The sequence below is a fragment of the Pseudoliparis swirei genome, chromosome 13 (genome assembly GCF_029220125.1).
Source record: "Pseudoliparis swirei isolate HS2019 ecotype Mariana Trench chromosome 13, NWPU_hadal_v1, whole genome shotgun sequence".
Lineage (NCBI taxonomy): Eukaryota > Metazoa > Chordata > Actinopteri > Perciformes > Liparidae > Pseudoliparis > Pseudoliparis swirei.
The window spans coordinates 359,120-385,294 of record NC_079400.1 but is presented as its reverse complement, the minus strand read 5'-3'; the positions used below and the strand labels follow the sequence as shown (position 1 = coordinate 385,294).

The following is a 26,175-nucleotide window of genomic DNA, read 5'->3' as shown; positions in this document are numbered from 1 at the left end:
ACACAGAGACATGAACACAGAGACATGAACACAGAGACATGAACACAGAGACATGAACACAGAGACATGAACACAGAGACATGAACACAGAGACATGAACACAGAGACATGAACACAGAGACATGAACACAGAGACATGAACACAGAGACATGAACACAGAGACATGAACACAGAGACATGAACACAGAGACATGAACACAGAGACATGAACACAGAGACATGAACACAGAGACATGAACACAGAGACATGAACACAGAGAGATGAACACAGAGACATGAACACAGAGAGATGAACACAGAGACATGAACACAGAGACATGAACACAGAGACATGAACACAGAGACATGAACACAGAGACATGAACACAGAGACATGAACACAGAGAGATGAACACAGAGATGAACACAGAGACATGAACACAGAGACATGAACACAGAGACATGAACACAGAGACATGAACACAGAGACATGAACACAGAGACATGAACACAGAGACATGAACACAGAGAGATGAACACAGAGACATGAACACAGAGACATGAACACAGAGACATGAACACAGAGACATGAACACAGATTCAAGATTCAAGATTCAAGATGTTTTATTTGTCACATACACACACAGGGTGTGCAGTGAAATGAAAGTGGCAATGCTCAGCAGGAATGTGCAAGGGCAACAAGTACACACTATTTACAATAAAAAACAACACAATATTTACAGTAAGTGTGTGTGTGTGTGTGTGTGTGTGTGTGTGTGCCTAAGAGGGGCAGTTGTGTGGGTCTATGTGGGGGTCCTGGTGAGGTCGGAGTTCACAATCCTGATGGCCTGAGGAAAGAAACTCCGTCTCAGTCTCTCTGTTCTTGCAGCGTGACTACGGAGGCGCCTGCCTGACCGCAGCAGCTGAAACAGTCTGTTGTTGGGGTGGTGAGGATCCTTCATGATCCTGCCGGCTCTGGTTCTGCACCTCCTGGTGTACAAGTCCTGCAGGGTGGGGAGTGTAGTTCCAATAGTGCGTTCAGCCGAACGCACTACTCTCTGCAGAGCCTTCCTGTCCTGAGCGGAGCAGTTGCCAAACCAGGCTGTGATGCTTCCTGTCAGGACGCTCTGAACACAGAGACATGAACACAGAGACATGAACACAGAGACATGAACACAGAGAGATGAACACAGAGACATGAACACAGAGACATGAACACAGAGAGATGAACACAGAGACATGAACACAGAGACATGAACACAGCGCCTGAAGGTCTCACAGGCGTTCCCTTTGTGGAGTTTAATAACGGTTCAACACTGCAGTTGTTTCATGCTGTAAACAGTTCTTATGAACTCTCGACTAACACACACTGTCGTTCAAAGGCCTCGTAGCGTTGAGGTCACGAGGCCGTACCTGAGCTGGAGGCGAGGAGGTTGTGCTCCTCTGCGCCGCTGCCGGTCCTGCTGCCTCTGCTTTCGGCTGACGGATGCGAGGCTGTTGCCAGGACAACGGGGCTCCCCCAGCGGCGCCGCCGGGTGTCTCCAGGCTCACCGGAGGCTCACCGGAGGCTCACCGGAGGCTCACCGGAGGCTCACCGGAGGCTCACCGGAGGCTCACCGGAGGCTCACCGGAGGCTCACCGGAGGCTCACCGGAGGCTCAACGGAGGCTCGTCTTCCACTCGGCACCAGAGCACACCTGTTATGTCGAGTCGGACAGGAAGGGGAACATGGATCTGCTTTTCTTTCGCTGTCGTTCTGCTTCGGCACAATGTTTTGTCATATTTGAAATATGTTTGTGTAATATAAGTGAATTCATATTGTATCTTTTCTAAGAGCGATGTAACCGGATGAGATGAAGGTCATAGTGAGGGGATCCATACGAGCTCCCTGCTGGCAGACCGATTACATCTCACATGGTTGTGATGAGGTCCCAACAATTATTATGCAAAGATATTTTGAAGATTTTGGATTACAAACCTCTCTTTGTTTTATTTGAGTGTGAAACATAACAGAATTTAGCACCATGAGGGAGTCTGGGCAAAGAAAGCAAATGTTATTTTTATTGTTACAATAATGTATTGTGTGCGCGCACACACACACACACACACACTGGGCGGCTTTAGCTCAGTGGGGTAAGAGGGCCGTCCTGCAACCGCAGGGTTGTGGGTTCGATCCCCGCTCTCCCCATTAGTTGCAAGTCGAAGTGTCCTTGAGCAAGGCACTGAACCCCCAGTTGCTTCCCGGGCGCCTCACCGCAGCCCACTGCTCCTTAATAACTAAGGATGGGTTAAATGCAGAGAACTAATTTCCCCTTGGGGATTAATAAAAGTGTATATTCTTATTCTTAATTCTTGCAGCGGATAATGGAGCAGATGGGCCGCAGCACTCAGCCAGAGATGGAAGTGGATCTTGGTTGCCAGCATGTTTGCAGAAACACTCCACAAAGTATTAATCATGTATTTCCTTTGTACATCTTTAGCTCAAATATGGACATTGTTTTATTGTTGTATTGTTTTATTCAGTTGTGCATCGTTAGACTTTTCACAAATGTTATAAAATAAATGTTCAGAGCCAGATTTTTGGTGCCAATACAGATCCCAAACATGGAGTCTATATAAAGCATTGTATTTATTGTCTAGGATTATATGTTAATTTATTTAACGATTAACATAATCGTATATGAAGTAAAAAAATTAGGAGATGGAGAAGTTTCAGACACAATTCACAACTTCTGATCGGTCTTTAGAAAGCGATGAAAGCATTGAGAAGGCATGTGGTCAGACTGATTGATCAAAGGGAACGTTAAATGTGAAAGTAGAACGCCTTCAAGTCATCCCTGAGACCGGAGCAACGTTTACACGACAAACAGCCTCAAGACAGTCCAAACAAATGCTTGATTGAAATGTCAAAAATATATGACATGTTCTCAGATCCACTGGATGCAGATTTATAGAGAACAATTAAAGGGAAGTCGCTGTAGTCCGCCCGATTCAACCTGAAGGCACATAAATATATATACATACATATACACACCCAAATATCTATAAATATATATATAAATACATACATATACACCCCCAAATAAATATATACACACACGCATATATATACACACATATATATGTACACGGAACAACGGGAGGTCAATTCATTGTGATAGTAACCCACTGGACATGTTAAATAAACGACACCTTGGCTTTTTCTTTTCAGTATGTTTACCAATGTAACGAGAATAAAGTTTAAATAATCACCAGACAGCTATAAAAAATAAAAAAATAAAACCGGCGCTCCGATTCAGCAGCCGTTGGAGTTCAGGTTGGTTTGAGGACGTTAACCGACACGTGAGCGTGTGAGATGTATGGACTGCATGCTCCTGCAGACAGGAAGTCCTCCTGCAGACAGGAAGGTCCCTCTGGAGAACCAGACGACTTCATGTGGAGAGGAGGACTGAAGGGCGAGAGCTGCAGTTCATCTGTTCCCGAGGCAACAGGCTGTGGTACCGGCGCCGTCCTGTTGGTCCAACACTGAAGTCTCATCCTCCGGGAGCACCAGAGGACGGCACCTGTTGCTGCCTTGCACACAGGCATACTGCAGCAACGCCAGCTTTCACAACAATTGTAATTTGGATAAATGGAAAAGTAAACTCTCCGAACAAAACTAAGAAATGGCGTGATGTCCATGGCATGTCATGAAAACTAAGATCATTTGGACAACATCTCTAAACAATTAACAGGAATTGGGAATTGGACCGTGTGTTACCAAACAGCAATGCGTTGTTTATTCCATGTTTTTATAAAAGGTGCCCTTGTTGAACAGAAATATTTTTTTACATTTGTTTTATGTCCTTTGGATACTTTGGACTTAATTTAAATGAAAATTAAAATAATTTTTACAAAAGTGGAAAAGCTTTTAAATATTAAAACAACATTCGTCCCAATTTCCCACTAAAACCTGTAAGATTCAACGGTCCTCCACTGAGATTGTTCACTGCGTGCCGATGGTCCTTCCCCTGTGACACATTTAGGAAGAGGACGCCGCGGTGCCGTTGCTGTGACTCCGCTGGGACACGTCGGTCATGGGAGTTTCCCAGCGGTCGTCAGAGCAGACGACGCGGTACTGACCGGCAGCCTCGGAGTCTCGGGCCGCTCTCTTGGTCCGGTCCCTCAGAATCGCGTGGAGCAGGCCCACCGGGACCGGCATCATAGCGAAAATGATCAGCGAAGCCATAACAGCCAGAGCCCACCCGGGGTACGGCAGGACCACCTGGGAGCCCTGCAGACAAAGGAATCAAAGAATCACTCAAAGACCATCGCCTGCTTCACAGGAGAGGAACACACCATCCTGCCTCCTCCAGGTGGAGGAGGACGGTGTGTTCCTGCCTCCTCCAGGTGGAGGAGGACGGTGTGTTCCTGCCTCCTCCAGGTGGAGGAGGACGGTGTGTTCCTGCCTCCTCCACCTGGAGGAGGACGGTGTGTTCCTGCCTCCTCCAGGTTGAGGCAGGACGGTGTGTTCCTGCCTCCTCCACCTGGAGGCGGGACGGTGTGTTCCTGCCTCCTCCAGGTGGAGGAGGACGGTGTGTTCCTGCCTCCTCCAGGTGGAGGAGGACGGTGTGTTCCTGCCTCCTCCACCTGGAGGAGGACGGTGTGTTCCTGCCTCCTCCAGGTGGAGGAGGACGGTGTGTTCCTGCCTCCTCCAGGTGGAGGCAGGACGGTGTGTTCCTGCCTCCTCCACCTGGAGGAGGACGGTGTGTTCCTGCCTCCTCCACCTGGAGGAGGACGGTGTGTTCCTGCCTCCTCCAGGTGGAGGAGGACGGTGTGTTCCTGCCTCCTCCAGGTGGAGGCAGGACGGTGTGTTCCTGCCTCCTCCAGGTGGAGGAGGACGGTGTGTTCCTGCCTCCTCCAGGTGGAGGCGGGACGGTGTGTTCCTGCCTCCTCCAGGTGGAGGCAGGACGGTGTGTTCCTGCCTCCTCCAGGTGGAGGCAGGACGGTGTGTTCCTGCCTCCTCCAGGTGGAGGCGGGACGGAGCGCTTGCTGCAGGCCGCTTGCTTCAAACGGCTCTCGCTGTCAGAGATAGCTGAGAAAGAAATGCCCAGGCTTGAGTGTCCTGAGCCAACTCCACAAAGAGAAACAGAAACGCACCACCCAGGGTTCTGACACATTTTGACCAAGGAATTTCCATGACTTTTCCAGGTTTTCCATGACCGTATGACCCCTGATCACCCCATCTTAAGATAGCTGCTTCTCTTCCCAGCATTAAAGTGCTCCGCTTGTGCTCTCCGTACCGTCTCTTGGTTCCATGCCAGGTAAGTGGGGCGTTCGATGAACATGCGGATGGTGGTGGCCCCCAGCAGCCCCAGCATAGCCAGCAGGCAGATGTATTTCCAAAGGTACTTGTAAATCACGTGGGGACGCCAGCCCAGCATCGCCTCAATGTCATCCAGGAACCTTCAAAACACGGTTTAGAAACATGGAATGTGTGATGAGTTGACATCTACATTGAATTTAAGATTTCTAAGAGCAAACAATATCTCACCTATCAGCTCCATAGAGCCAAGACACACTGAAGGTCTCAAAGAGCACCACGATGATCAGGGGCAGAGTGGCGGAGTAATCGTCGAACATCATCACAAAGTAGCTCCCACAGCGCTGGCTGAAGAGCAGGCCGAGCAGGAAGCCCGCGGCGCAGCTGAAGACTGGGAGAACAGCGTCAGGTCAACGTCGACCGCACGGAGCCCGACGGACACTCTGGATAACAGCGAACAGGATGAATGTTGCTCCATCGCTGCTGAAGGTGGCAGTGAGATCCACAGAGAAGGGAGAAGAGACTCGAAAATACTTGGCAGGAGGGAGGTGAGATGTTGCTGTTCATGGGAAACAAATTGTCACGGACACAGAAAGTTCCATCTCCCTTTGATGAAACAACTTGATGAGGGAAAGGAAAGAAAGAAGGTGTTTACTTGTGAATTTGGTCTTGTTGTTGGCCAGAGTGGCGAAGCGCTCGCTGAGCGGGGCGAGGATGCCTTCCATGGTGCCGAACATGGTGCTGAGCCCCAAGTTGAGCAGCATGAGGAAGAAGAGCGCTGACCAGAAGGGGCTGCCGGGCAGGAGGGACATGGCCTCTGTGAAGGCGATGAACGCGAGGCCCGTGCCCTCCACGCCCTGCAAACCAACAAACAGCTCAATGTACAAAAGGAAAGAAAGCCTTGCAGTCGGGCCAATGACTCCACTCACCTGCTGCATTTCCTTTTCCAGGTCGCAGTCGGTGAAGTTGCCAGGCACCTTGTTCCCATGCCGTTGGAACCAGTCCCTGTAGGCCTCGAGGGCCACAGAGCCGGGGTCGGAATAGTTGAAGCTCGGCATCAGGTCGGTGTCGACGTCACTCCTGAGAAACTGATCCGACAACTCCTTCATATTACTGCGAAGGGAAAAGACAAAACACTGTAAAGATGCAGCTTCTGAAAGTGAAGAGCTGGCCGCACAGATGCATCTCCAGATCCCCATGACCTACGGTTGAAGTCATCATGTCGTCACTTCTCCCTCATCCAACATACCTGGCCACACATTCCAGCGCCTTCATTTTGGCGCGGAAGCCGAGCACAGCGAACACCACCAGGGAGGCGAGCACAGACGTGAGGAAGTTAATGGCGGAGACAGTGAAGGCATCGCGGTGGCAGTTGTTGTTCTTGGGATTGTAGGAGGAGTAGGCGATAACGGACCCGAAGCCGAGGCCCAGAGCAAAGAAGACCTGCGTGGCCGCCTGCCGCCACACCTGGACGTCTGCCCAAATCTCCAGCTGGAAATACATAGAAGGGAAAATAACAGGCGCGTCAGGGAACGACGCAGAACTGCCTCGCTGTTCAGACGTGTTGCTCAGATACCTTGGGGTAGAACATGTAGGCGATTCCATCCAAGGCCCCATCCAACAGGAGCCCTCGCACGAGGAAGCAAAGCAGCACGACGTAGGGGAAGATGGAGGAGAAGTACATCACCTAGGGAGGGTCAACAACATGAGAACCAAGGGGCCAGACGCACTGTGGGGGAGAAAAGGCTCTGGTGACGTGGCTCCTCTGGGTTCAGTCTCTGAGTGCCTTCCCTGTTTAATTCTACTAACTTAGCCCCCCCACCCACTGAGAAAACTTGTGTTGCTTCTAATCTTAAAGGGCCAGTGCGCAGCATTTATAGCGATTGGTCAGCAAAAATGTGAAATACTTTTCATAACATTTTTCTGAATGTATAATCACGTAAAACAAAAGAAGTTTGTTGTTCTGTGTTAAGAGGGTGCATTGCTCCTCTAGTTGTGGTATTACGGTAACGATGGAGAACGGCATCACCGTGGCGACCGCAGCGTTGAGGAGCGACCGAGCAGAGGGGTGTCCAGCTCGTGGCAATCTGCAACCACATTGCTAGATACCCCCCCCCCTGCTGCACACTGTCCCTTTAAGGGTAAAGCCTGCTGCTCGGCACACACTGAACATATGGCCTTTGTGATGGAGATGATAAAGTCGGTAATTGTGTGAAACGCCGACATGAGACTAAGCGGGGTTAAACTTCCCTCTGATATTAAAGTCCTCATCCCCACACCTGAGCGTGTGTTTCTCCCGGAGACATTCCTGTTCAGTAAACATGAGCCGGCAGCAGACGTGGAGACACACGACCACAGGGCGTTGGTCAGAAGGTCTGGAACGCGTTGCTGTCCTTCAGATTTCATCTGAACACACTATTAAATAAATGATCATTTACAAAACACCCAACACTGTTAAGACAGAAGGTGAATGTTGCTTCTAGAATTGGGTCAACCACACATTCCAGGGAGATGACGTCACCCACAATAACCCTGAGACCTCAGCCCCAACACATGGCCAGAAAACATGGAGCAACACCATGTCCACGGGATACGTTATTATACTGCATAATATATACGGTTATTATACTGGATAATGTATACGGTTATTATACTGGATAATATATACGGTTATTATACTGGATAATATTTACGGTTATTATACTGCATAATGTATAATATATACTGTTATTATACTGTATAATATATACTGTTGTTATACTGTTTAATATATACTGTTATTATACTGGATAATATATACTGTTATTATACTGTATAATGTAATGTAATATCATGTAATGTAATGTGATGTAATGTAATATGATGTAATGTTATGTGATGTAATGTTATGTGATGTAATGTGATGTAATGTGATGTAATGTAATGTAATGTGATGTAATATGATGTTATGTAATGTGATTTAATGTAATGTGATGTAAGGTAATGTGATGTAATGTGATGTAAGGTAATATGATGTAATGTAATGTGATGTAAGGTAATGTAATGTGATGTAAGGTAATATGATGTAATGTGATGTGATGTAAGGTAATATGATGTAATGTAATGTGATGTAAGGTCATATGATGTAATGTGATGTGATGTAATGTGATGTAAGGTAATATGATGTAATTTAATGTTATGTAATGTGATGTAATGTGATGTAAGGTCATATGATGTAATTTAATGTTATGTGATGTAATGTGATGTAATGCGATGTAATGTAATGAGATGTAATGTGATGTAAGGTAATATGATGTAATTTAATGTAATGTGATGTGATGTAATGTGATGTAAGGTAATATGATGTAATGTGATGTAAGGTAATATGATGTAATTTAATGTTATGTGATGTAATGTGATGTAATGTGATGTAATGTAATGAGATGTAATGTGATGTAAGGTAATATGATGTAATGTGATGTAAGGTAATATGATGTAATGTGATGTAAGGTAATATGATGTAATGTGATGTAATGTAATGTGATGTAAGGTAATATGATGTAATGTGATGTAATGTGATGTAAGGTAATATGATGTAATGTGATGTAATGTGATGTAAGGTAATATGATGTAATGTGATGTAAGGTAATGTAATGTGATGTAAGGTAATATGATGTAATGTGATGTAATGTAATGTGATGTAAGGTAATATGATGTAATGTGATGTAATGTGATGTAAGGTAATATGATGTAATGTGATGTAAGGTAATATGATGTAATGTGATGTAATGTGATGTAAGGTAATATGATGTAATGTGATGTAAGGTAATATGATGTAATGTAATGTGATGTAATTTAATGTTATGTGATGTAATGTGATGTGATGTAATGTGATGTAAGGTTACCTTGACAGAGGACTTGATGCCCTTGAACATGCCCAGGCACACGACGGTCCAGGCCGCCAGCAGACAGCAGGTGATGTACGGGTTGAAGGAGCCGACCTCATCGATGGAGCCGGTGATATCCAGAGCTTTGCGGTACCAGAAGTACGACGTGGGGGAGCTCTTTTCACATTCTTTTACTGGTGTTAAAAGGAGAAGAAGAAAAGATGATTTACTCGTCTTACATGTGACTCACAGCAAATACTTAAAAACTCAACTGAGCCGAGATGAACGCCGACCCAGCTGGGCCCCGAGGCTCCGCCCCCAGCCCCTCCTGTCTAATGTTGCAGAACAACATGGATGAAATAAAACTTTGGAAGGAGAGTGTTCTGTCAACATCTTCACAGAGAACTGGCTCCACAACTGCATCGCAGTTCAAGCTGCAGAGCGCAGACAGAGCACAGACAGAGTGCAGTGAGAGTGCAGGCAGAGCGCAGTGAGAGCAGACAGAGTGCAGTGAGAGTGCAGGCAGAGCGCAGACAGATCGCAGTGAGAGTGCAGGCAGAGCAGACAGAGTGCAGGCAGAGCGCAGACAGAGTGCAGTGAGAGTGCAGGCAGAGCAGACAGAGTGCAGGCAGAGCGCAGACAGAGTGCAGTGAGAGTGCAGGCAGAGCGCAGTGAGAGTGCAGGCAGAGCAGGCAGAGCGCAGTGAGAGCGCAGACAGAGCGCAGGACTCCGTGTTTGCATCGTGATGCTTAAGCTTAAAGCGGATGGGAAATGTTTTCCTGCTGTTGAATTGTAGAGGTAAAAAAGAGCAGCCATGTTGCCGTTAACGTGGTTCTTTATTCATTGTATTTGAAAACTTTGAATATAGTGACAGTGTGTCACAGTTACACAACCTCCAAACGACTGAATGTAAAGTTCTGTATAACCCAACTTCTTGGAGGTGGTATTATTCTTCAAAACCATTAAAAAAGATTTAAAATACAAAAATACAAAATGTCAGCCATATGATCTGCCCAGATTTTTTTTTTGTGTGTGCCGTTTAGATTCCTTATGATGCTAATTCAGCTAATAGTTTTTTTGTGCTCCTGCATTTAGCTGTCATACATCCCTGTGTAGCAGAAAGCTTCCTGAAACCAGCTTTCCCCTCATCGCTGTGTGTACCTGTGACATTCCCCTGGGTCGGACACTGCTCCCAAGGCAAGGGCGACTGGAACGAGTTCCCCAGATAGAAAATACTCCACGCGAGGATCACATTGTAGTAGAGGGCCACGAAGAAACACACCTGGGGACATTTGAGAACGTGACTATCGGGTTCATTAGAAAATGATGTCGCATTTTAACTGTGCCGTTTATCATACGTCAAAAACGGTGAAACAAAAAATGATGCATGTGGTTGTTAGTCGAGGAAAGAGAAAGACGCCACATGTTTTAACTCGACGACAATGCAACGAAAGAAACTGAAATGACGTCAGAAATATTTGATCAAATCTGATACATTTGAACTTTTACAGCTCTTTTCTAGACGGTGTCAAAACTTGCTCTGGCAAACAGATAAATAACTGAGTGAAGCAATGACACCAGGAAGACATTGTACTTCAGATATGAAACGGTCAATAAGAGAACAGTCTCCTACCACGCAGCTGGAGTAGCCCACCCCGGCCAGCCGGGGGGAGATGCACTTCCACACTCCGATGCTGCCCTGTCGGATGGCCTGCCCGGCTGCCAGCTCCAGGAAGAACAAGGGGATGCCCACCACCAGCATGAGCAGCACATACAGGAGCAGGAACGCTCCTGAGGAGGGAGGTGGCCTCAGTGAACGCCTGAACCCATGGGAACAACACAATGTGTGCAGTTGCAGTTGCCGCCTGCAGCTCAATGTTATTTCTTTTGTCTCGTGGTCAGCTGTCCACCGATTGACGAATATTCACGCATTTCTTTGTTTTTGCAAACCGATCACTTCATATGTTGTGACAGTCAAATCAGGCTCCGTAGATCGAATCGGCAAAGGTTGTTTTTTATAGAGAAAAAGATTGCAGAGCGTCTTGGTGAGCGAAGGGTTCAAACGCTCGGCACAGAACCTCAAGGCTGCAGATTAAAGTTCCGCCTGCATGTCATGGAGCTACGCGGAGGACAACAAGAGGCACTCACCCCCTCCATTCTGATGGCACAAATATGGAAACCTCCAGACGTTGCCAAGCCCAACGCTGAATCCCACCTGAGCCAAGAAATACTCGATTTTACTGTTCCATCCCGCTCGAGCGACAGGCTCAGACGAGCCCTGCTGGCCGCCGGCGCCGCCCTCCGTCTCAGACGGAGCGGTTCCGGTATCGCCGTCATCCGTTGGCAGGGGCTGCTTCTCCATCTGATGCAGGAGGGGCCAAAAGACAACAACAACAACAACAGTCACGACGCGTCAGAAAGTGGGTTGTGAAGTAGCACATCAGTATGTCATGATGTAAGGCTGATGGTCCATGTGATCAACAGTTATTCTGTTGATTCCTTAGAGAATTATGGAAACTTTAGCTGAAGAATGTTTTTGAGGGATGCTTCAGTCATGTGTGACCTTCACTTGAGCTGCACAACAGGTGTGTGTTTGTCTGGCCACAATATTCGGTACACTTCCAGTCCTGCAATGAGGGGGGGGGGGGGCTGGAGGTGTGGCTGATGGATCGGAATGCGCTAGAATATAAAGTGTTTCCTAGTGACACACATCCACCAGGTGCTGTAATACACATGACTGCAGCTTACTCAGAGCAGTTAGTTTATCACACACGATGACGTCATTTCCCCTCTTTAAAGACAGCGTGTTGCTAGGTTAGCTCCATCCTGACTGTCTCTCAGTCGACACTCACGAACAAACTCACCTCGTCTCCGCGAAGAGGTCGAAGAAAACCCGGAGAAACAGGAGAATATGAGCAATAAAGTTCTCCGGGTTAAACAAGAAGTGCCCGAGCACGTGGGTCCGTCTCTGTTGTCACGGTGCGAGCGGAGTCATCCTTCATGTTGATCAAATGAACATGATATTTAAGATAACTCTAAAGAACATGATTTAAAGTCAGATTAACGTGAGATTAATGTGAGATTACCGCGCGCGTGTTGTGGCGGTTTATTGGTGTATTGGTTTCTTCTTCGTGGGTTTCATTAAACCGCACCCCTACGATGGAGAACGTGCTGCATTCAGGGGCTGCAGGACATCTGTGTATCATAGTCGCATCCTGTTGCGAGCGACTAATATTTCATTAAATATAACTTCATTATTTATTATGATCTATACTTTAATATATCTACACAATTATATAAATTATCCAATGCAAGACCAACCTCCCTCCAAAGAAATACATTCAATTGAAGAAAACCAGCAAATTATCACCTTTGAAAAGCTGGAATGAGTGAATGTTTCTTTTTCACACAAAAAATATAATTAATTATGAAATAAATTGACGATTGTTTCCATGATTAATGATGGGGGGTGATCGCTTCAGTATAACGTGTATAAAGTTGCAGAAACTACTCAAAAGTAGTCAAATGGTGAGCTACTTGTATACAGTACTCAAGTAAATGTACTCCGTTACCACTGCTATGGCTCTGTAGTAAAAGGTGGCTGGTGCTGGAGGCATTTCAGATTTAATAGACAAAATATGAAGCTTTTAGCTCGTTTTGAATAGTCTATTGATTCATTCCCGGGGCGGCGTTCAGGGTACAGGAGGAGCCTGAACGCAGCATAAACCCAAACACGGACCCTGTTGGGTTATCTTCCTGCGGGTGAATCCCCCGGTTTACCCGGGAGACCACCTCCTTCATGACTGTAATTGACATGTCGACCCGGTTGATGGATTTCACATTTGATCTGATATTGTCAAACCACGTGGAACATCGACACGAACATGTTATATTACTACGAATTCCCTTTAGACTCAGTTTCATTTCACTTTAGTTCTAGACAAATACACGACAGACGTGGCTGACGCAAGAGTCATCAAAGTGTCATCGAGCATGTTGTTTCTTATGTTTCACATAATAATAACTTGATATAACAATATAGCACGTGGCACCACTCTGTCGGTAACATCAGTCCCGTTAATGTTCATCAAAGTCCACGATGACCTGCAGGGACATTCCTCTGGACGGAACCACACACACACACACACACACACACACACACACACACACACACACACACACTCTCTCACACACTCTCACACACACACACTCTCTCACACACACACACACACACACAAGTGCATGCCACGTAGCCTACGCTTGTTTTGGAGGCAACTGAAACACCGTCTCCAGTCACTATCATCGTATTCTGAAAGTTTCTGCCATGCACGCTGACATGTGACCATCTAGTGATGAAGGGTGAACTATACCTCGTGCTATGAAACGACAGAGATCCTCCAGAAGATCCGGGGTCCGGGAACAAGTGGGGCTCTCCTCTGGCGACCCCTCCGCCGACTCCGCCTCTCGCCCCTATTGGCTGATCGAATGAAGGCTTGTCCACTTAAACAACGTCTTATTACGACACGTGACACTCCACTTCTTTCAACTCTAAATGCATGATTGCGCCCAAACCCATATATGCACGTGGTATAGAGATGTTTAATCTATTTCTAATGTGCTATGAAGTTCATATCACTTGCTGACAGTCCAATGATAAAGTTGATTTCTTCCCCAAACTGCCTGAATCATGCTCTGTGAGTAACAGGTGTGTTGTTATCCATATTATGTGCATCAAAAGAGTCTAATTTGTATAATAAGCAATTTTAGGTTGCTTAAAATCCAATATTCAAAGAGAAAAGACAGAACACGCCTTCAGTGTGGTCAGTTGTGCCCGTACACTCGATGTGTGTCTCAGTGTGACTTCTGTGCAGTGTTAGGATAGAATAAGTCAATATGTGCCTCTCAGGTGAGAACTGGGCGGGCCTGCAACCAGCGACACACCTCTGCTCTGTGAACGCTTTCAATTCCAAAGAGAGGCGAGTGAGTTACAGCAGACACAGAACAGGTTTGAGGAGAAACTCACACAGCTGTTCGCCAGGAATAACATATTGGAAGCCAAGGTAAGTTGATCAAATATTAATTTTCGACCACCGCTCTCTCACGATTTAACTCATGTGTCGACGTACAGAGACAATGAATCAGCAACTACAGCGAAAGCTCCCGTGGAAAGTCAATATTTATTGGTCGATTAATGGAATTTCAAAAACTGTCATGCAACACATTTCTATTATTTTTGCAAAATTAGTTATATGTGGCTTTTTCTGTATCCTATCAGCGTCAGACAATATATTAGAAATGTGTTACCCCTTTGGAATAGTGTGCATGAATTGACACGCTAATTAAGTGTTCTAATACTCTGTAATTACATAAGTATGACACCAACCGCACCCGTTATTCTCTTGCCGTAAGCAAAAATAAGATAGAAACGAGTTTTGTTCAAGTATTACTTTTTTTATGAAACCTATCTTTCGGAAATGTAAGTGAAACTGGAAGTTTTGTGTCTTGATACCATGATTCATGAGCGCTGAGGAGCAGAGAGACTGAAGGTGTGAGATCCATGTGGTCAGACTGGTTGGGCGGCTCGAGTAATCCCAGTTTACGAAGCGGAGGCCGGCCGAGACTCAACGAGGCCGAGGGAAACATCTGAAGATGTTGCTTCCACAGGGGCTGGACACGACTTGTCGGTTTTGAGGAAGACAATCCAAGATTACATCGCAGCCTGAACGCAATGCCACCCGAACACGTCAAACTGTGACACCACCCTTTGTGACTCCACCTTCAATGTGTTTCTTCTGATCGCCTCTCTCCCGCTGAAGCTTCCATATCTCAAAGCTCTCCATTTTCTTCACATCAGACAAAAGGATGACAAACACCACACGCCATCTCGTCATCGTAAGTCGTATACATCTGCGACGCACTCACACCTTTTTCGTGAAGAGCGTTATTTCAGGGGGCGTCGTTTGCCTCAAGTCCTCATCCTTTTATTCTTCTCTCTCTCGCTGCCTGCAGCACCTGCTGACGTACTCGCTCCAGGACGGGGATGTGCAGAATGTGGAGGAAGCCCAGATGCGTCTCTCCGTCCTGGCTCAGAACAAAAAGCTGTGGAGTCAACAGATGTACCTGGATATCGGAGCGAAGGCCATTCATCTCCGAGACATACAGAGCCAGGTGAGAACCGACGCACGGCGGTCCACGAACAGGCCCGTGTGCTGTGAGCAGCTCATAAAGGTGAGATAAGTGCTCATCATGTGATGCATAATGACCTTCAGTTCCATGTGCTGGCGCAGGACGAGCTGGAGAACTACACGTACAAATCCATCCTGCGCTGCAACGCCATCAACACCGAAAAACACTTCCCATCCCTCCTTCTGCTGGTGTGCCAGAGTGAAGAGCAGCCCATGCCCGACATTCACTTCTTTAACTGCGAGTCAGTGAAGGTGAGTACCCCCCCCCCCCGTCAGTGTGTCCGTTTAATACCCGGCCCGGTTCAGGTTTAACGAGCCACTACCCGACTCTCACTCTCTCAGGCCGAGCGGATCTGTGACGACATCGCCAACGCAGTTTCGGGTTCTTCCACCGGCAGGATTAAGAAGCTCACCGATGACCTCAGGTACAGTGAATGTCACGGTCACAAGACGAGCAACAACCGCAACGTGGATGTCTCAAGTGTACGTGTGCCCGATGAGGTGTGTCTCTGCACACTCACACTGAGAGGCAGCCGGGCCACGGTCAGACAAACTGAAGGACACGAGTGAAAGATGACCGTCCAGACCGATAGCGATTCAAACTGTTTGCATTTATTATGTCATCAGACAGAGAGAGAGAGAGAGAGAGACAGAGAGGGAGACAGAGAGAGAGAGAGAGAGAGAGAGAGAGAGAGAGAGAGAGAGAGAGAGACAGAGAGACAGAGACAGAGAGAGAGAGAGACAGAGACAGAGAGAGAGAGAGAGACAGAGAGAGAGACAGAGAGAGAGAGAGAGAGAGACAGAGAGAGAGACAGAGAGAGAGAGAGAGAGAGAGAGAGAGAGAGAGAGAGAGAGAGAGAGAGAGACAGAGAGACAGAGAGAGAGAGAGAGAGAGAGAGACAGAGAGACAGAGAGAGAGAGAGAGAGAGACAGAGAGAGAGAGAGAGAGAGAGAGAGACAGAGAGAGAGAGAGAGAGAGACAGAGAGAGAGAGAGAGACAGAGAGAGAGAGAGAGAGAGAGAGAGACAGAGAGACAGAGAGAGAGAGAGACAGAGACAGAGAGAGAGAGAGACAGAGAGAGAGAGACAGAGAGAGAGACAGAGAGAGAGAGAGAGAGAGACAGAGAGAGAGAGAGACAGAGAGAGACAGAGAGAGACAGAGAGAGAGAGACAGAGAGAGAGAGAGACAGAGAGAGAGAGAGAGAGAGAGAGAGAGAGAGAGAGAGAGAGAGAGAGAGAGAGAGAGAGAGAGAGAGAGAGAGAGAGAGAGAGAGAGAGAGAGAGACAGAGAGAGAGAGAGACAGAGAGAGAGAGAGAGAGAGAGAGAGAGAGAGAGAGAGACAGAGAGAGAGAGAGAGAGAGAGAGAGAGAGACAGAGAGAGAGAGAGAGACAGAGAGAGAGAGAGAGAGAGAGACAGAGAGAGAGAGAGAGAGAGAGAGAGAGAGACAGAGAGAGAGAGAGACAGAGACAGAGAGAGACAGAGAGAGAGAGAGAGAGACAGAGAGAGAGAGAGACAGAGAGAGAGACAGAGAGAGAGAGACAGAGAGAGAGACAGAGAGAGAGAGAGAGAGAGAGAGAGAGAGAGAGAGAGAGAGAGAGAGACAGAGAGAGAGAGAGAGAGAGAGAGACAGAGAGAGAGAGACAGAGAGAGAGAGAGAGAGAGAGAGAGAGAGAGAGAGAGAGAGAGAGAGACAGAGAGACAGACAGAGAGAGAGAGAGAGAGACAGAGAGACAAACAGAGAGACAGAGACAGAGAGACAGAGAGAGACAGAGAGAGAGAGAGACAGAGAGAGAGAGAGAGAGAGAGAGACAGAGTGGGCAGAGTAAACAGCTGAGAGAGGGAGGAAAAGAGAGAGACCTGTTTTACCAGTTTCCTCATAACTTAGGAAGGTGCAACGGAGATAACAAGGCCATTGTGCCATTGTGCCGATCAGGGCCTGAGCGGACGACCTGCTTTGGAAACGTTCTCTTTTGGAAGACGTGTGGAGGACAGATCGTGTGGTAAGATGGACATTTGTTTCTGCGTCGAGATTCTGATTCAACGAGCGAGCGTGAAGTCAGAGTCGCGCTCTCACGTAGGTGTTTGCATATTTTGCAATAGGTGGCAAATAATCCGACGCCACTTCCTCTGATTGCGGCTCGGCGATCTTTAAAAGGAGAGTTTGGACCGGAGCACATGGTTGTGTGCTGTGGTGGCGAGGAGCATCGGCCCGGTGACTTCCAGGGGAAGAAGTCACATTGTGTCTCGATAGAGGACTCGTTGTTGGGCTGGATTCCTCCCGTCTCCAAGACGACGATCAGTGAGGCTCTCAGAATGAGGACGAGCCCGTCTGCAATCCGCCGTGCGTTTGACTTCCTGAAGGGAGTTTCCTGTTGAGTCCACGGCCTCCAACCAGAAGCCTGGGAGCAGTACCGGTCCCACTGAGTCCAAACTCTCCTTTGGTCCTATGCAGGCTTCCTCGGAGCGGGGGAGAGATGGCGGACCCCTATGGAGTCCCGAGCCCCCCCATCCCTCACGCTCCAAATCCACCACCGTCCAACCCCCCACCTTACCCTGGACACACAGGTAGGAGAAGAAGAGCAGCAGGTCTGTCAGGGTCAGAGTAGGAGGAGGGATGTGTCATGAGGAGAAGCTAGGAAGAAGGAAAGGAGAGAAGTGAGAGGTATGCCGGAGCACAGAGATTGCTTTGTGTGTGTGTGTGTGTGTGTGTGTGTGTGTGTGTAAGGGGAGTATGTTTCAAGGGTAAAGGGGGCAGGGATTACAAATGCTGGGAAAACCCGGGTAGTGAGTGGTAATGGATCTTCTCCTCTCTTCTCCACCAGCGACCAGCGGGCCTGATATCTCCTTCCTGCGAGCAGAGAGAGAAGTGGTGCGCCTCCTCCTCCTCCTCCTCCTCCGTCACCTCCCTGCCGCTGCAGTTGTCACATTTTGGCCTAAATTCCTCCAGTGACCAGAGTAACAAGCCGAGTCTCCTTTCCTCAGGGGATCCTCAACCACTGCTTCGATGACATCGAGAGCTTCATGGGGAAGCTGCAGCAGACGGCGGAGGCCGCCACGGTGCTGAACCAGAGGAAGAAGAAAAAGAAGAGGAGTAAAAAGATAAGTGCCGAAGGTGAGGAGAGACGGACGAGAATGTCACGTTGAAACGACACCGACACGGACTCCTGATGAAACGGTCTCGTCTCTGTTTCGGGGTAACAGAAGACATGCTCACTGCAAAAGCCCGCCCTCCGCCAGAGGAGGAGTTCATCGATATCTTCCAGAAGTTCAAATATTGCTTCAGCCTGTTGGTGTGTATCTAATCACAGTCCTTCCCCTTCTTTACTTTGACGAGCTCGCTGTCTTCCATCGTTGACCCCTCTCTCTCTGTGCTCATAGGCCCGTCTGAAGTCAACCATCTCCAGTCCTTCATCAGAGGAGCTCGTTCACCACGTCTTCAAACCTCTGAATATGGTGAGTGTGATGACCTCTAGTCTGCCCCTCGCTCGCATAGCAACACAAACAGAAAGAAAGGATGAGTAGAACGGATGGGAGGAGGTGAAGAGAGGAGGAAGATGTAGGTTGTATTTAGAGATGATAATGTGTTGTTTGTTATATATAGACTTTATTGATAATGCACAATATGATATACAGTCATCAAAGAACAAGCATTTTCATTTGTTGTGTGTATGTTTCAATCAGATTACAATTATAAAGAAGAAAACAGGAAAAATAAATCAATAAAAATAACAAAGGAAAAACAAAATAACAAATTATAATAATAATGTCTGTCGTGAACATTTAATTCAAATATAAGCAGTTAAACTAGTTACAATGTAAAAGTAAAGCATTGAACACGAGTCGTGTCTCTTTGATGTTTGATTTCATATGAAGCACAAAAAGAACCAAAGGGCAGAATGGGCGTGTTTGATTTGTGTATACAGGCACACCTGCATATTCCTGAGTGTGTACGTCACTTCTTCCTGTGTGTGTGTGTGTGTGTGTGTGTGTGTGTGTGTGTGTGTGTGCGTGCGTGTGTGTGTGTGCGTGTGTGTGTGTGTGCGTGTGTGTGTGCGTGCGTGTGCGTGTGTGTGTGTGTGTGTGTGTGTGTGCGTGCTCTAATAGAAGACAGATATCAGAAGGACGTATGATGTGTGTAAAGCACCAGAGATTGTTCGACTGTCCTCATCCGACCTGTTTGTTGTTCCCGCGCTGAACATGAGGGCCGTGTTTCTTCTGTGGTCGTGTGCAGATGGTGAAAACCACCGGGGGGCCGGCCCTCGGAGCCTCCGTGGTCAGCCCCGCCCTCACCGGCTCGGCCGTCTACCTGCTCCAGGACCACCTGAGCGAGGACGAGAGGCAGCTGTGGACGTCTCTGGGTCCCAACTGGACGCTGCCGTGGTCAGTACCAACACTCGCTGTGTGACGGGGGTGTTATTGAAGTTAGATCATATCAATAGATACAGTTCTACTTGAAATAATTCATTACACTCATTCCTTTCAAATAAAAGAACATTTCCGTGTGTGAGTATTTTTGACTCATCTTAGCTGGACTGATTTAGTTTGCCAATAAATATAGCTGATAGATATGAATGTATATCATCTGCTCCACACATGAAGCAGCTCTCTGAACCCAACGACCTCTCAGTACCTTTGAGGAGTTCATGGGGACTTTTAGACGTATTTTCCTCCAGCCAATGGTCCAATGTGAAGAAACATTATTATGGCTCGTATAACTTACCTTTAAGGGTTTCTATAACTTACCTTTAAGGGTTTCTATAACTTACCTTTAATGGTTTCTATAACTTACCTTTAATGGTTTCTATAACTTACCTTTAATGGTTTCTATAACTTACCTTTAAGGGTTTCTATAACTTACCTTTAATGGTTTCTATAACTTACCTTTAATGGTTTCTATAACTTACCTTTAAGGGTTTCTATAACTTACCTTTAATGGTTTCTATAACTTACCTTTAAGGGTTTCTATAACTTACCTTTAATGGTTTCTATAACTTACCTTTAAGGGTTTCTATAACTTACCTTTAATGGTTTCTATAACTTACCTTTAAGGGTTTCTATAACTTACCTTTAATGGTTTCTATAACTTACCTTTAATGGTTTCTATAACTAACCTTTAATGGTTTTTATTAGTTACTTTTAAATAGTATATTCTTCATGTGTCAACGTAGTGCACAATGTAGTGCACAATGTGGTGTCAATGTAGTGCACATTGTGATGCACAATGTGGTGCGTCAATGTGGTGTCAATGTAGTGCCAATGTAGTGCAATGTGTGACGCTGTGTGGTGTCAATGTGGTGTGAATGTAGTGTCAATGTGGTGTCAATGTGGTGTCAATGTGGTGTCAATGTAGTGTCAATGTGGTGTGAATGTAGTGTCAATGTGGTGTCAATGTAGTGTCAATGTAGTGTCAATGTAGTGCAATGTGTGACGCTGTGTGGTGTCAATGTGGTGTGAATGTGGTGTCAATGTAGTGACAGTGTAGTGACGCTGTGTGGTGTCAATGTAGTGACAGTGTAGTGACGCTGTGTGGTGTCAATGTGGTGCAATGCAGAGTCAATGTGGTGTCAATGTAGTGCAATGTGTGACACTGTGGTGTCAATGCGGTGTGAATGTGGTGTCAATGTAGTGACGCTGTGTGGTGCCAATGTGGTGTCAATGTGGTGTCAATGTAGTGACGCTGTGGTGCCAATGTGGTGTCAATGTAGTGCAATGTAGTGACGCTGTGTGGTGTCAATGTGGTGTCAATGTAGTGACGCTGTGTGATGCCAATGTAGTGTCAATGTAGTGCAATGTAGTGACGCTGTGTGGTGCCAATGTGGTGTCAATGTAGTGCAATGTAGTGACGCTGTGTGGTGTTAATGTGGTGCAATGTAGTGACGCTGTGTGGTGTCAATGTGGTGCAATGTAGTGACGCAGTGTGGTGTCAATGTGGTGCAATGTAGTAACGCTGTGTGGTGTCAATGTGGTGCAATGTAGTGATGCTGTGTGGTGCAATGTAGTGACGCTGTGGTGTCAATGTGGTGCAATGTAGTGACGCTGTGTGGTGTCAATGTGGTGCAATGTAGTGACGCAGTGTGGTGTCAATGTGGTGCAATGTAGTGACGCTGTGCGGTGTCAATGTGGTGCAATGTAGTGATGCTGTGTGGTGCAATGTAGTGACGCTGTGGTGTCAATGTGGTGCAATGTAGTGACGCTGTGTGGTGCAATGTGGTGCAATGTAGTGACGCTGTGTGGTGTCAATGTGGTGCAATGTAGTAATGCTGTGTGGTGTCAATGTGGTGCAATGTAGTGATGCTGTGTGGTGCAATGTAGTGACGCTGTGGTGTCAATGTGGTGCAATGTAGTGACGCTGTGTGGTGCAATGTGGTGCAATGTAGTGACGCTGTGTGGTGTCAATGTGGTGCAATGTAGTGACGCTGTGTGGTGCAATGTGGTGCAATGTAGTGACACTATGTGGTGTCAATGTGGTGCAATGTAGTGACGCTGTGTGGTGCAATGTGGTGCAATGTAGTGACGCTGTGTGGTGTCAATGTGGTGCAATGTAGTGACGCTGTGTGGTGTCAATGTGGTGCAATGTAGTGACGCTGTGTGGTGTCAATGTGGTGCAATGTAGTGACGCTGTGTGGTGTCAATGTGGTGCAATGTAGTGACGCTGTGTGGTGTCAATGTGGTGCAATGTAGTGACGCTGTGTGGTGTCAATGTGGTGCAATGTAGTGACGCTGTGTGGTGCAATGTAGTGACGCTGTGTGGTGTCAATGTGGTGCAATGTAGTGACGCTGTGTGGTGTCAATGTGGTGCAATGTGGTGCAATGTAGTGACACTGTGTGGTGCAATGTGGTGCAATGTAGTGACGCTGTGTGGTGTCAATGTGGTGCAATGTGGTGCAATGTAGTGACGCTGTGTGGTGTCAATGTGGTGCAATGTGGTGCAATGTAGTGACGCTGTGTGGTGTCAATGTGGTGCAATGTGGTGCAATGTGGTGACGCTGTGTGTCCTCTCAGCTCCGAGCTCCCCGGCCCGGTCCCTCTCTACTCTCCGGTGTTTCTGGATGGCTGGCAGCCGGCGGCCTCCAGGGCGGACGGGCCGGTTTGGGAGGATCCGGTCGAGTCGCAGCACAAACACGACGCCCTGCAGGTAAACCAGAGGAGACGTTCCCGCCTCTCGCTGCGTCACACCTGAAGAGCGTTCCTGATATGTAGTCCAACGCGGGGGATGGGCGCAGTACGTAAAGACCAGTAAACACTGAGGCCCTCCATGACGTGGCCTCTTCACCCATGGGGGACCGGGACACTTTTCAAAGGCCTCGTATTGGCGTGCCGCCAGCGGTGTTTGGCATGATGGTGATAAAAGTAGATCCCTGAAGAGGAGTTTCGGCTGATAAAACATCGGATAGTGAGGATCCCTTTTCTTCTGAAAGCGGACTCAGAGCTCTTGCTGTATTTGGTTTGGTCAACCACCCCAAGCCTCTCTCCCTGGTGATGCTGCGTCTGTATATTCATGAACGTCCGTCTCCTTTCGACCCGCAGCAGCAGAAGGCGGTCGGTCCTCCAGACGCTCCAGTCGGCGATGAAACGTAGGTCATCTTTCAGAAAGCAGCTTCGGCCCCGCCCTCGACCGCACGATAACGACGTCTATCTCCTCTCCTCTCAGAGACGACGGCGCGCTGCCGCCAGAATCTGAGAGAATCTACAGCTGCACGTATGACTTCATCGCCAGGAACAGCAGCGAGCTCTCCGTGCAGCAAGGGGAGACACTCGAGGTAACGAGCTAGCACACAGTAAGACACGGACGCGGTGCGTTCAGGGAACCCGGTCGACAGCAACTCCTCCGTCCTCCGACAGGTGATCGAGTCGTCCAAGCGCTGGTGGAAGTGTCGGAATCGGTTCGACCAGATCGGATTTGTTCCCTTCAATATCCTGGATCCCTTGGCCCACGTCGACAGCCCCGTCACCAACAGACCCCCCAATGTGAGACCTGTGCACGCACACACACACACTCACGCACACACTCGCACACACACACACACACACACTCGCACACACACACACACACACACACACACACACTCGCACACACACACACGCACACACACACACACACTCACACTCGCACACACACACACACACGCACACACACACACACACTCGCACACACACACTCGCACACACACACACTCGCACACACACACACGCACACACACAGAGGTATGCGCTCACAATTGAATTGTGGTTTTCTCCCTGCAGACTCCAGCTCCACCTCCGCTCGCCAAGACTTTCTCTGCAGGCCCGTCCAGCTCGCCGGCTCCGTCCCCGGCGCCGGCCCACGCCCCCCAGCGCCCCCACAGCGGGCCGGCATACGGCCAACACATACCGGCTGCAGAGGACCAAGACAATAAAGGTATCGGGCGGCGGTGGAGGTGGTGGAGGAGGTGGTGGAGGAGGAGGTGGATGAGGAGGAGGAGGTGGTGGAGGAGGAGGTGGATGAGGAGGTGGAGGAGGAGGTGGAGGTGGTGGAGGTGGAGGAGGTGGATGAGGAGGAGGTGGAGGAGGTGGTGGATGAGGAGGTGGAGGTGGTGGAGGAGGTGAAGGTGGTGGATGAGGAGGAGGTGGAGGAGGTGGTGGAGGAGGAGGTGGATGAGGAGGTGGATGAGGAGGAGGTGGAGGAGGTGGTGGAGGAGGAGGTGGATGAGGAGGTGGAGGAGGTGAAGGTGGTGGATGAGGAGGAGGTGGTGGAGGAGGAGGTGGATGAGGAGGTGGAGGTGGTGGAGGAGGTGGATGAGGAGGAGGTGGTGGAGGAGGAGGTGGATGAGGAGGAGGAGGTTGAGGTGGTGGAGGAGGTGGATGAGGAGGAGGTGGATGAGGAGGAGGTGGTGGAGGAGGAGGAGGTGGATGAGGAGGTGGTGGAGGAGGAGGTGGGGGTGGTGGATGAGGAGGAGGAGGTGGTGGAGGAGGAGGAGGATTTGGAGGTGGTGGAGGAGGTGAAGGTGGTGGATGAGGAGGAGGTGGATGAGGAGGAGGTGGGGGTGGTGGAGGAGGAGGTGGAGGAGGAGGAGGAGGTGGATGAGGAGGAGGAGGTGGAGGTCGTGGAGGAGGAGGAGGAGGTGGATGAGGAGGTGGAGGTGGTGGAGGAGGAGGAGGAGGTGGATGAGGAGGTGGAGGTGGTGGAGGAGGTGGAGGAGGAGGAGGAGGTGTGTCGCATAGATGCTGTGAACCGTGGCGTGAATATAGGATTCAAATGTTCTCGAGTCTCGGACCTAAAATTAAAATCAATTCAGGTCATTTTGTGATGAAATGTATGAATGATTCGTCGGCATGGACCACAATCCAGATTTCAGAATAAAAGCATCCAACTGGCTTCATGATGTGACGTTGAATGTTTCCAGTGATGCTGATGAATGACGAGCTGCTGCAGCGGCTGACCAACGGGAAGACCCCTCTGAACAGAGCGCTGGTCATCCCGCGCTCCTCGGAGACCTCGCTGCCTCTGGACTTCCACTCTCCTCCGGACGAGGTGGCCGAGTGGCTCCAGGGGAAGGGCTTCAGTGAACCGTGAGTGACGCCATCGCTGTTGACGATACTGACCGGACTCACCGCCGCGTGATGTTTATTCTCCCAGAGCAGTTATTGGTTCACTCAAAGGTCAACCTGAAATGACCTCCGACCTTTAGGACGGTGGCGTGTCTGGGAGTGCTGACAGGCGCCCAGCTCTTCTCCCTCAACAAAGAGGAGCTCCGCGCTGTGATTCCAGACGAGGGCGCCAGGGTGTACAGCCAGCTCGCCGTCCAGAGATCCCTGCTGGAGGTACGAACGACCACGGCCTTATTTCCTGTTTTGGGAATCAATGACAACATTATCGAGCGCGCTCATTCAACGGCGAGTCATTGTTTGAGTTTGTGTAGAGAAAGCAGGCACAGACAAAATGGTGTAATCCATCATAAATCTATTTTGTCTTGTAAATCTCATGCAGTTAAAACCACAGCGAGTCTCAAAGGTCAAAACAAAGTTTTTAAAAAATCAAAAAAAGTCAAAATGCATCCCATCTTCTTTGCAGAAAAGTGCACTTGTTATAGTTTTAAAATATATATTTCAACCAGCATAGAGTAGTAAAATAGGGGTAGTAGTTCATAATTAAATAGTTCAGAGTTGATGTCTACATTCATTGAATTATAAGTGCTACCTGGTGACTGGAAATACAAACATACAAACTTTTTTTTTAACTGATGACCAACTTATTGAGAAGTCTGTCATTTTATTCTGCCATGACTATTTGGTGAATTTTAATATTAATAGTATTCACTGAGGTCCCAGTAACTCTGAATCTTTTTAAACCTGCGCACATAGCAGAAGCTGAAGTCGCTATATAGATCCGTTTAAACACACAGAACTATTGTTAATAAAAATACACTGCGCTGCTAAACCTTCACTTCTCCCATTCACAGGACGCCAGAAGGGCCACAGAGTTGGAGGCGGTCATGGAGAAGCAGAAGATGAAGGTGGATCTGAAGCTGGAGAGCAGCACGTTGTGAGCAGTCTTCATCACCCAGAGTTTCAGATGAAGGACTGTGTGTTATTGTGGTCATGCCGTCACGTTCCACTTCTGAATTATTAATGCCATTCACTAGAGACCATCATGGATTCCTCCTACAACTCAAGCATTTGTAACTTTCATTGGACGCAGGCGTTGTGCAAATTAAAATTAAATATTTTCAAAGTTATGTCGACCATTTGTCACGCTTGTTGTGGAATGTGAAGTTTTCTTCCGTCTCATTTCTAATATGGAATAACTGCATTCATCTTCGTCAGTAGAATACTTGCCTAGCAATCCAACCACGATGAAGACGC

General features: G+C 48.0%; 2 protein-coding genes across 7 annotated transcripts; one reads left to right on the top strand and one right to left on the bottom strand.

The window, feature by feature from the left end:
- Window positions 1–586: 586 nt before the first annotated feature.
- Window positions 587–13,590, bottom strand: LOC130203339 (sodium-dependent neutral amino acid transporter B(0)AT2-like). Of its 4 annotated transcripts, XM_056429422.1 has the most exons (13): window positions 12,234–13,220; window positions 12,012–12,143; window positions 11,296–11,509; window positions 10,781–10,938; window positions 10,309–10,429; window positions 9,166–9,341; window positions 6,858–6,968; window positions 6,531–6,772; window positions 6,211–6,394; window positions 5,937–6,138; window positions 5,513–5,672; window positions 5,262–5,424; window positions 587–4,252 (listed from the first exon to the last, which is right to left on the bottom strand). In XM_056429422.1, the coding sequence occupies exons 3-13, from the start codon at window positions 11,507–11,509 to the stop codon at window positions 4,001–4,003; spliced, it is 1,983 nt and encodes a 660-aa protein (XP_056285397.1). In that variant the 5' UTR covers window positions 12,012–12,143; window positions 12,234–13,220; the 3' UTR covers window positions 587–4,000. The 4 variants fall into 4 exon arrangements, with proteins under 4 accessions (XP_056285397.1, XP_056285398.1, XP_056285396.1 ...); XM_056429423.1 differs by lacking the exons at window positions 12,012–12,143; window positions 12,234–13,220 and adding an exon at window positions 13,518–13,590; XM_056429421.1 differs by having other exon boundaries at window positions 12,012–13,220.
- Window positions 13,591–14,155: 565 nt separating this feature from the next.
- Window positions 14,156–26,048, top strand: LOC130203337 (epidermal growth factor receptor kinase substrate 8-like protein 1). Of its 3 annotated transcripts, none has more exons than XM_056429419.1 (19): window positions 14,156–14,207; window positions 15,002–15,039; window positions 15,157–15,315; window positions 15,417–15,584; window positions 15,675–15,757; window positions 17,786–17,898; window positions 18,156–18,202; window positions 18,316–18,445; window positions 18,535–18,623; window positions 18,712–18,786; window positions 19,565–19,713; window positions 22,336–22,468; window positions 22,861–22,907; window positions 22,985–23,093; window positions 23,176–23,301; window positions 23,578–23,731; window positions 24,717–24,882; window positions 25,002–25,134; window positions 25,773–26,048. In XM_056429419.1, exons 2-19 carry the CDS (start codon window positions 15,010–15,012, stop codon window positions 25,857–25,859), a joined length of 1,998 nt encoding a protein of 665 aa, XP_056285394.1. In that variant the 5' UTR covers window positions 14,156–14,207; window positions 15,002–15,009; the 3' UTR covers window positions 25,860–26,048. The 3 variants fall into 3 exon arrangements, with proteins under 3 accessions (XP_056285394.1, XP_056285393.1, XP_056285395.1); XM_056429418.1 differs by having other exon boundaries at window positions 14,163–14,207; window positions 14,812–15,039; XM_056429420.1 differs by lacking the exon at window positions 14,156–14,207 and having other exon boundaries at window positions 14,224–15,039; window positions 15,435–15,584.
- The last annotated feature ends 127 nt before the right edge of the window (window positions 26,049–26,175 follow it).

What these genes read in the sequence shown, in the direction of transcription:
- LOC130203339 (XM_056429423.1), bottom strand. Translation starts at nt 11,509, where the DNA reads ATGGAGAAGCAGCCCCTGCCAACGGATGACGGCGATACCGGAACCGCT. An exon ending in TGGAAAAGGAAATGCAGCAG is followed by an intron (nt 6,139 to 6,210) that starts GTGAGTGGAGTC and finishes GTTGGTTTGCAG; the next exon opens with GGCGTGGAGGGCACGGGCCT. An exon ending in TGGCTCTATGGAGCTGATAG is followed by an intron (nt 5,425 to 5,512) that starts GTGAGATATTGT and finishes CGTGTTTTGAAG; the next exon opens with GTTCCTGGATGACATTGAGG.
- LOC130203337 (XM_056429419.1), top strand. Translation starts at nt 15,010, where the DNA reads ATGACAAACACCACACGCCATCTCGTCATC. An exon ending in ACCTTACCCTGGACACACAG is followed by an intron (nt 17,899 to 18,155) that starts GTAGGAGAAGAA and finishes CTTCTCCACCAG; the next exon opens with CGACCAGCGGGCCTGATATC. An exon ending in ACAAACACGACGCCCTGCAG is followed by an intron (nt 22,469 to 22,860) that starts GTAAACCAGAGG and finishes TTCGACCCGCAG; the next exon opens with CAGCAGAAGGCGGTCGGTCC.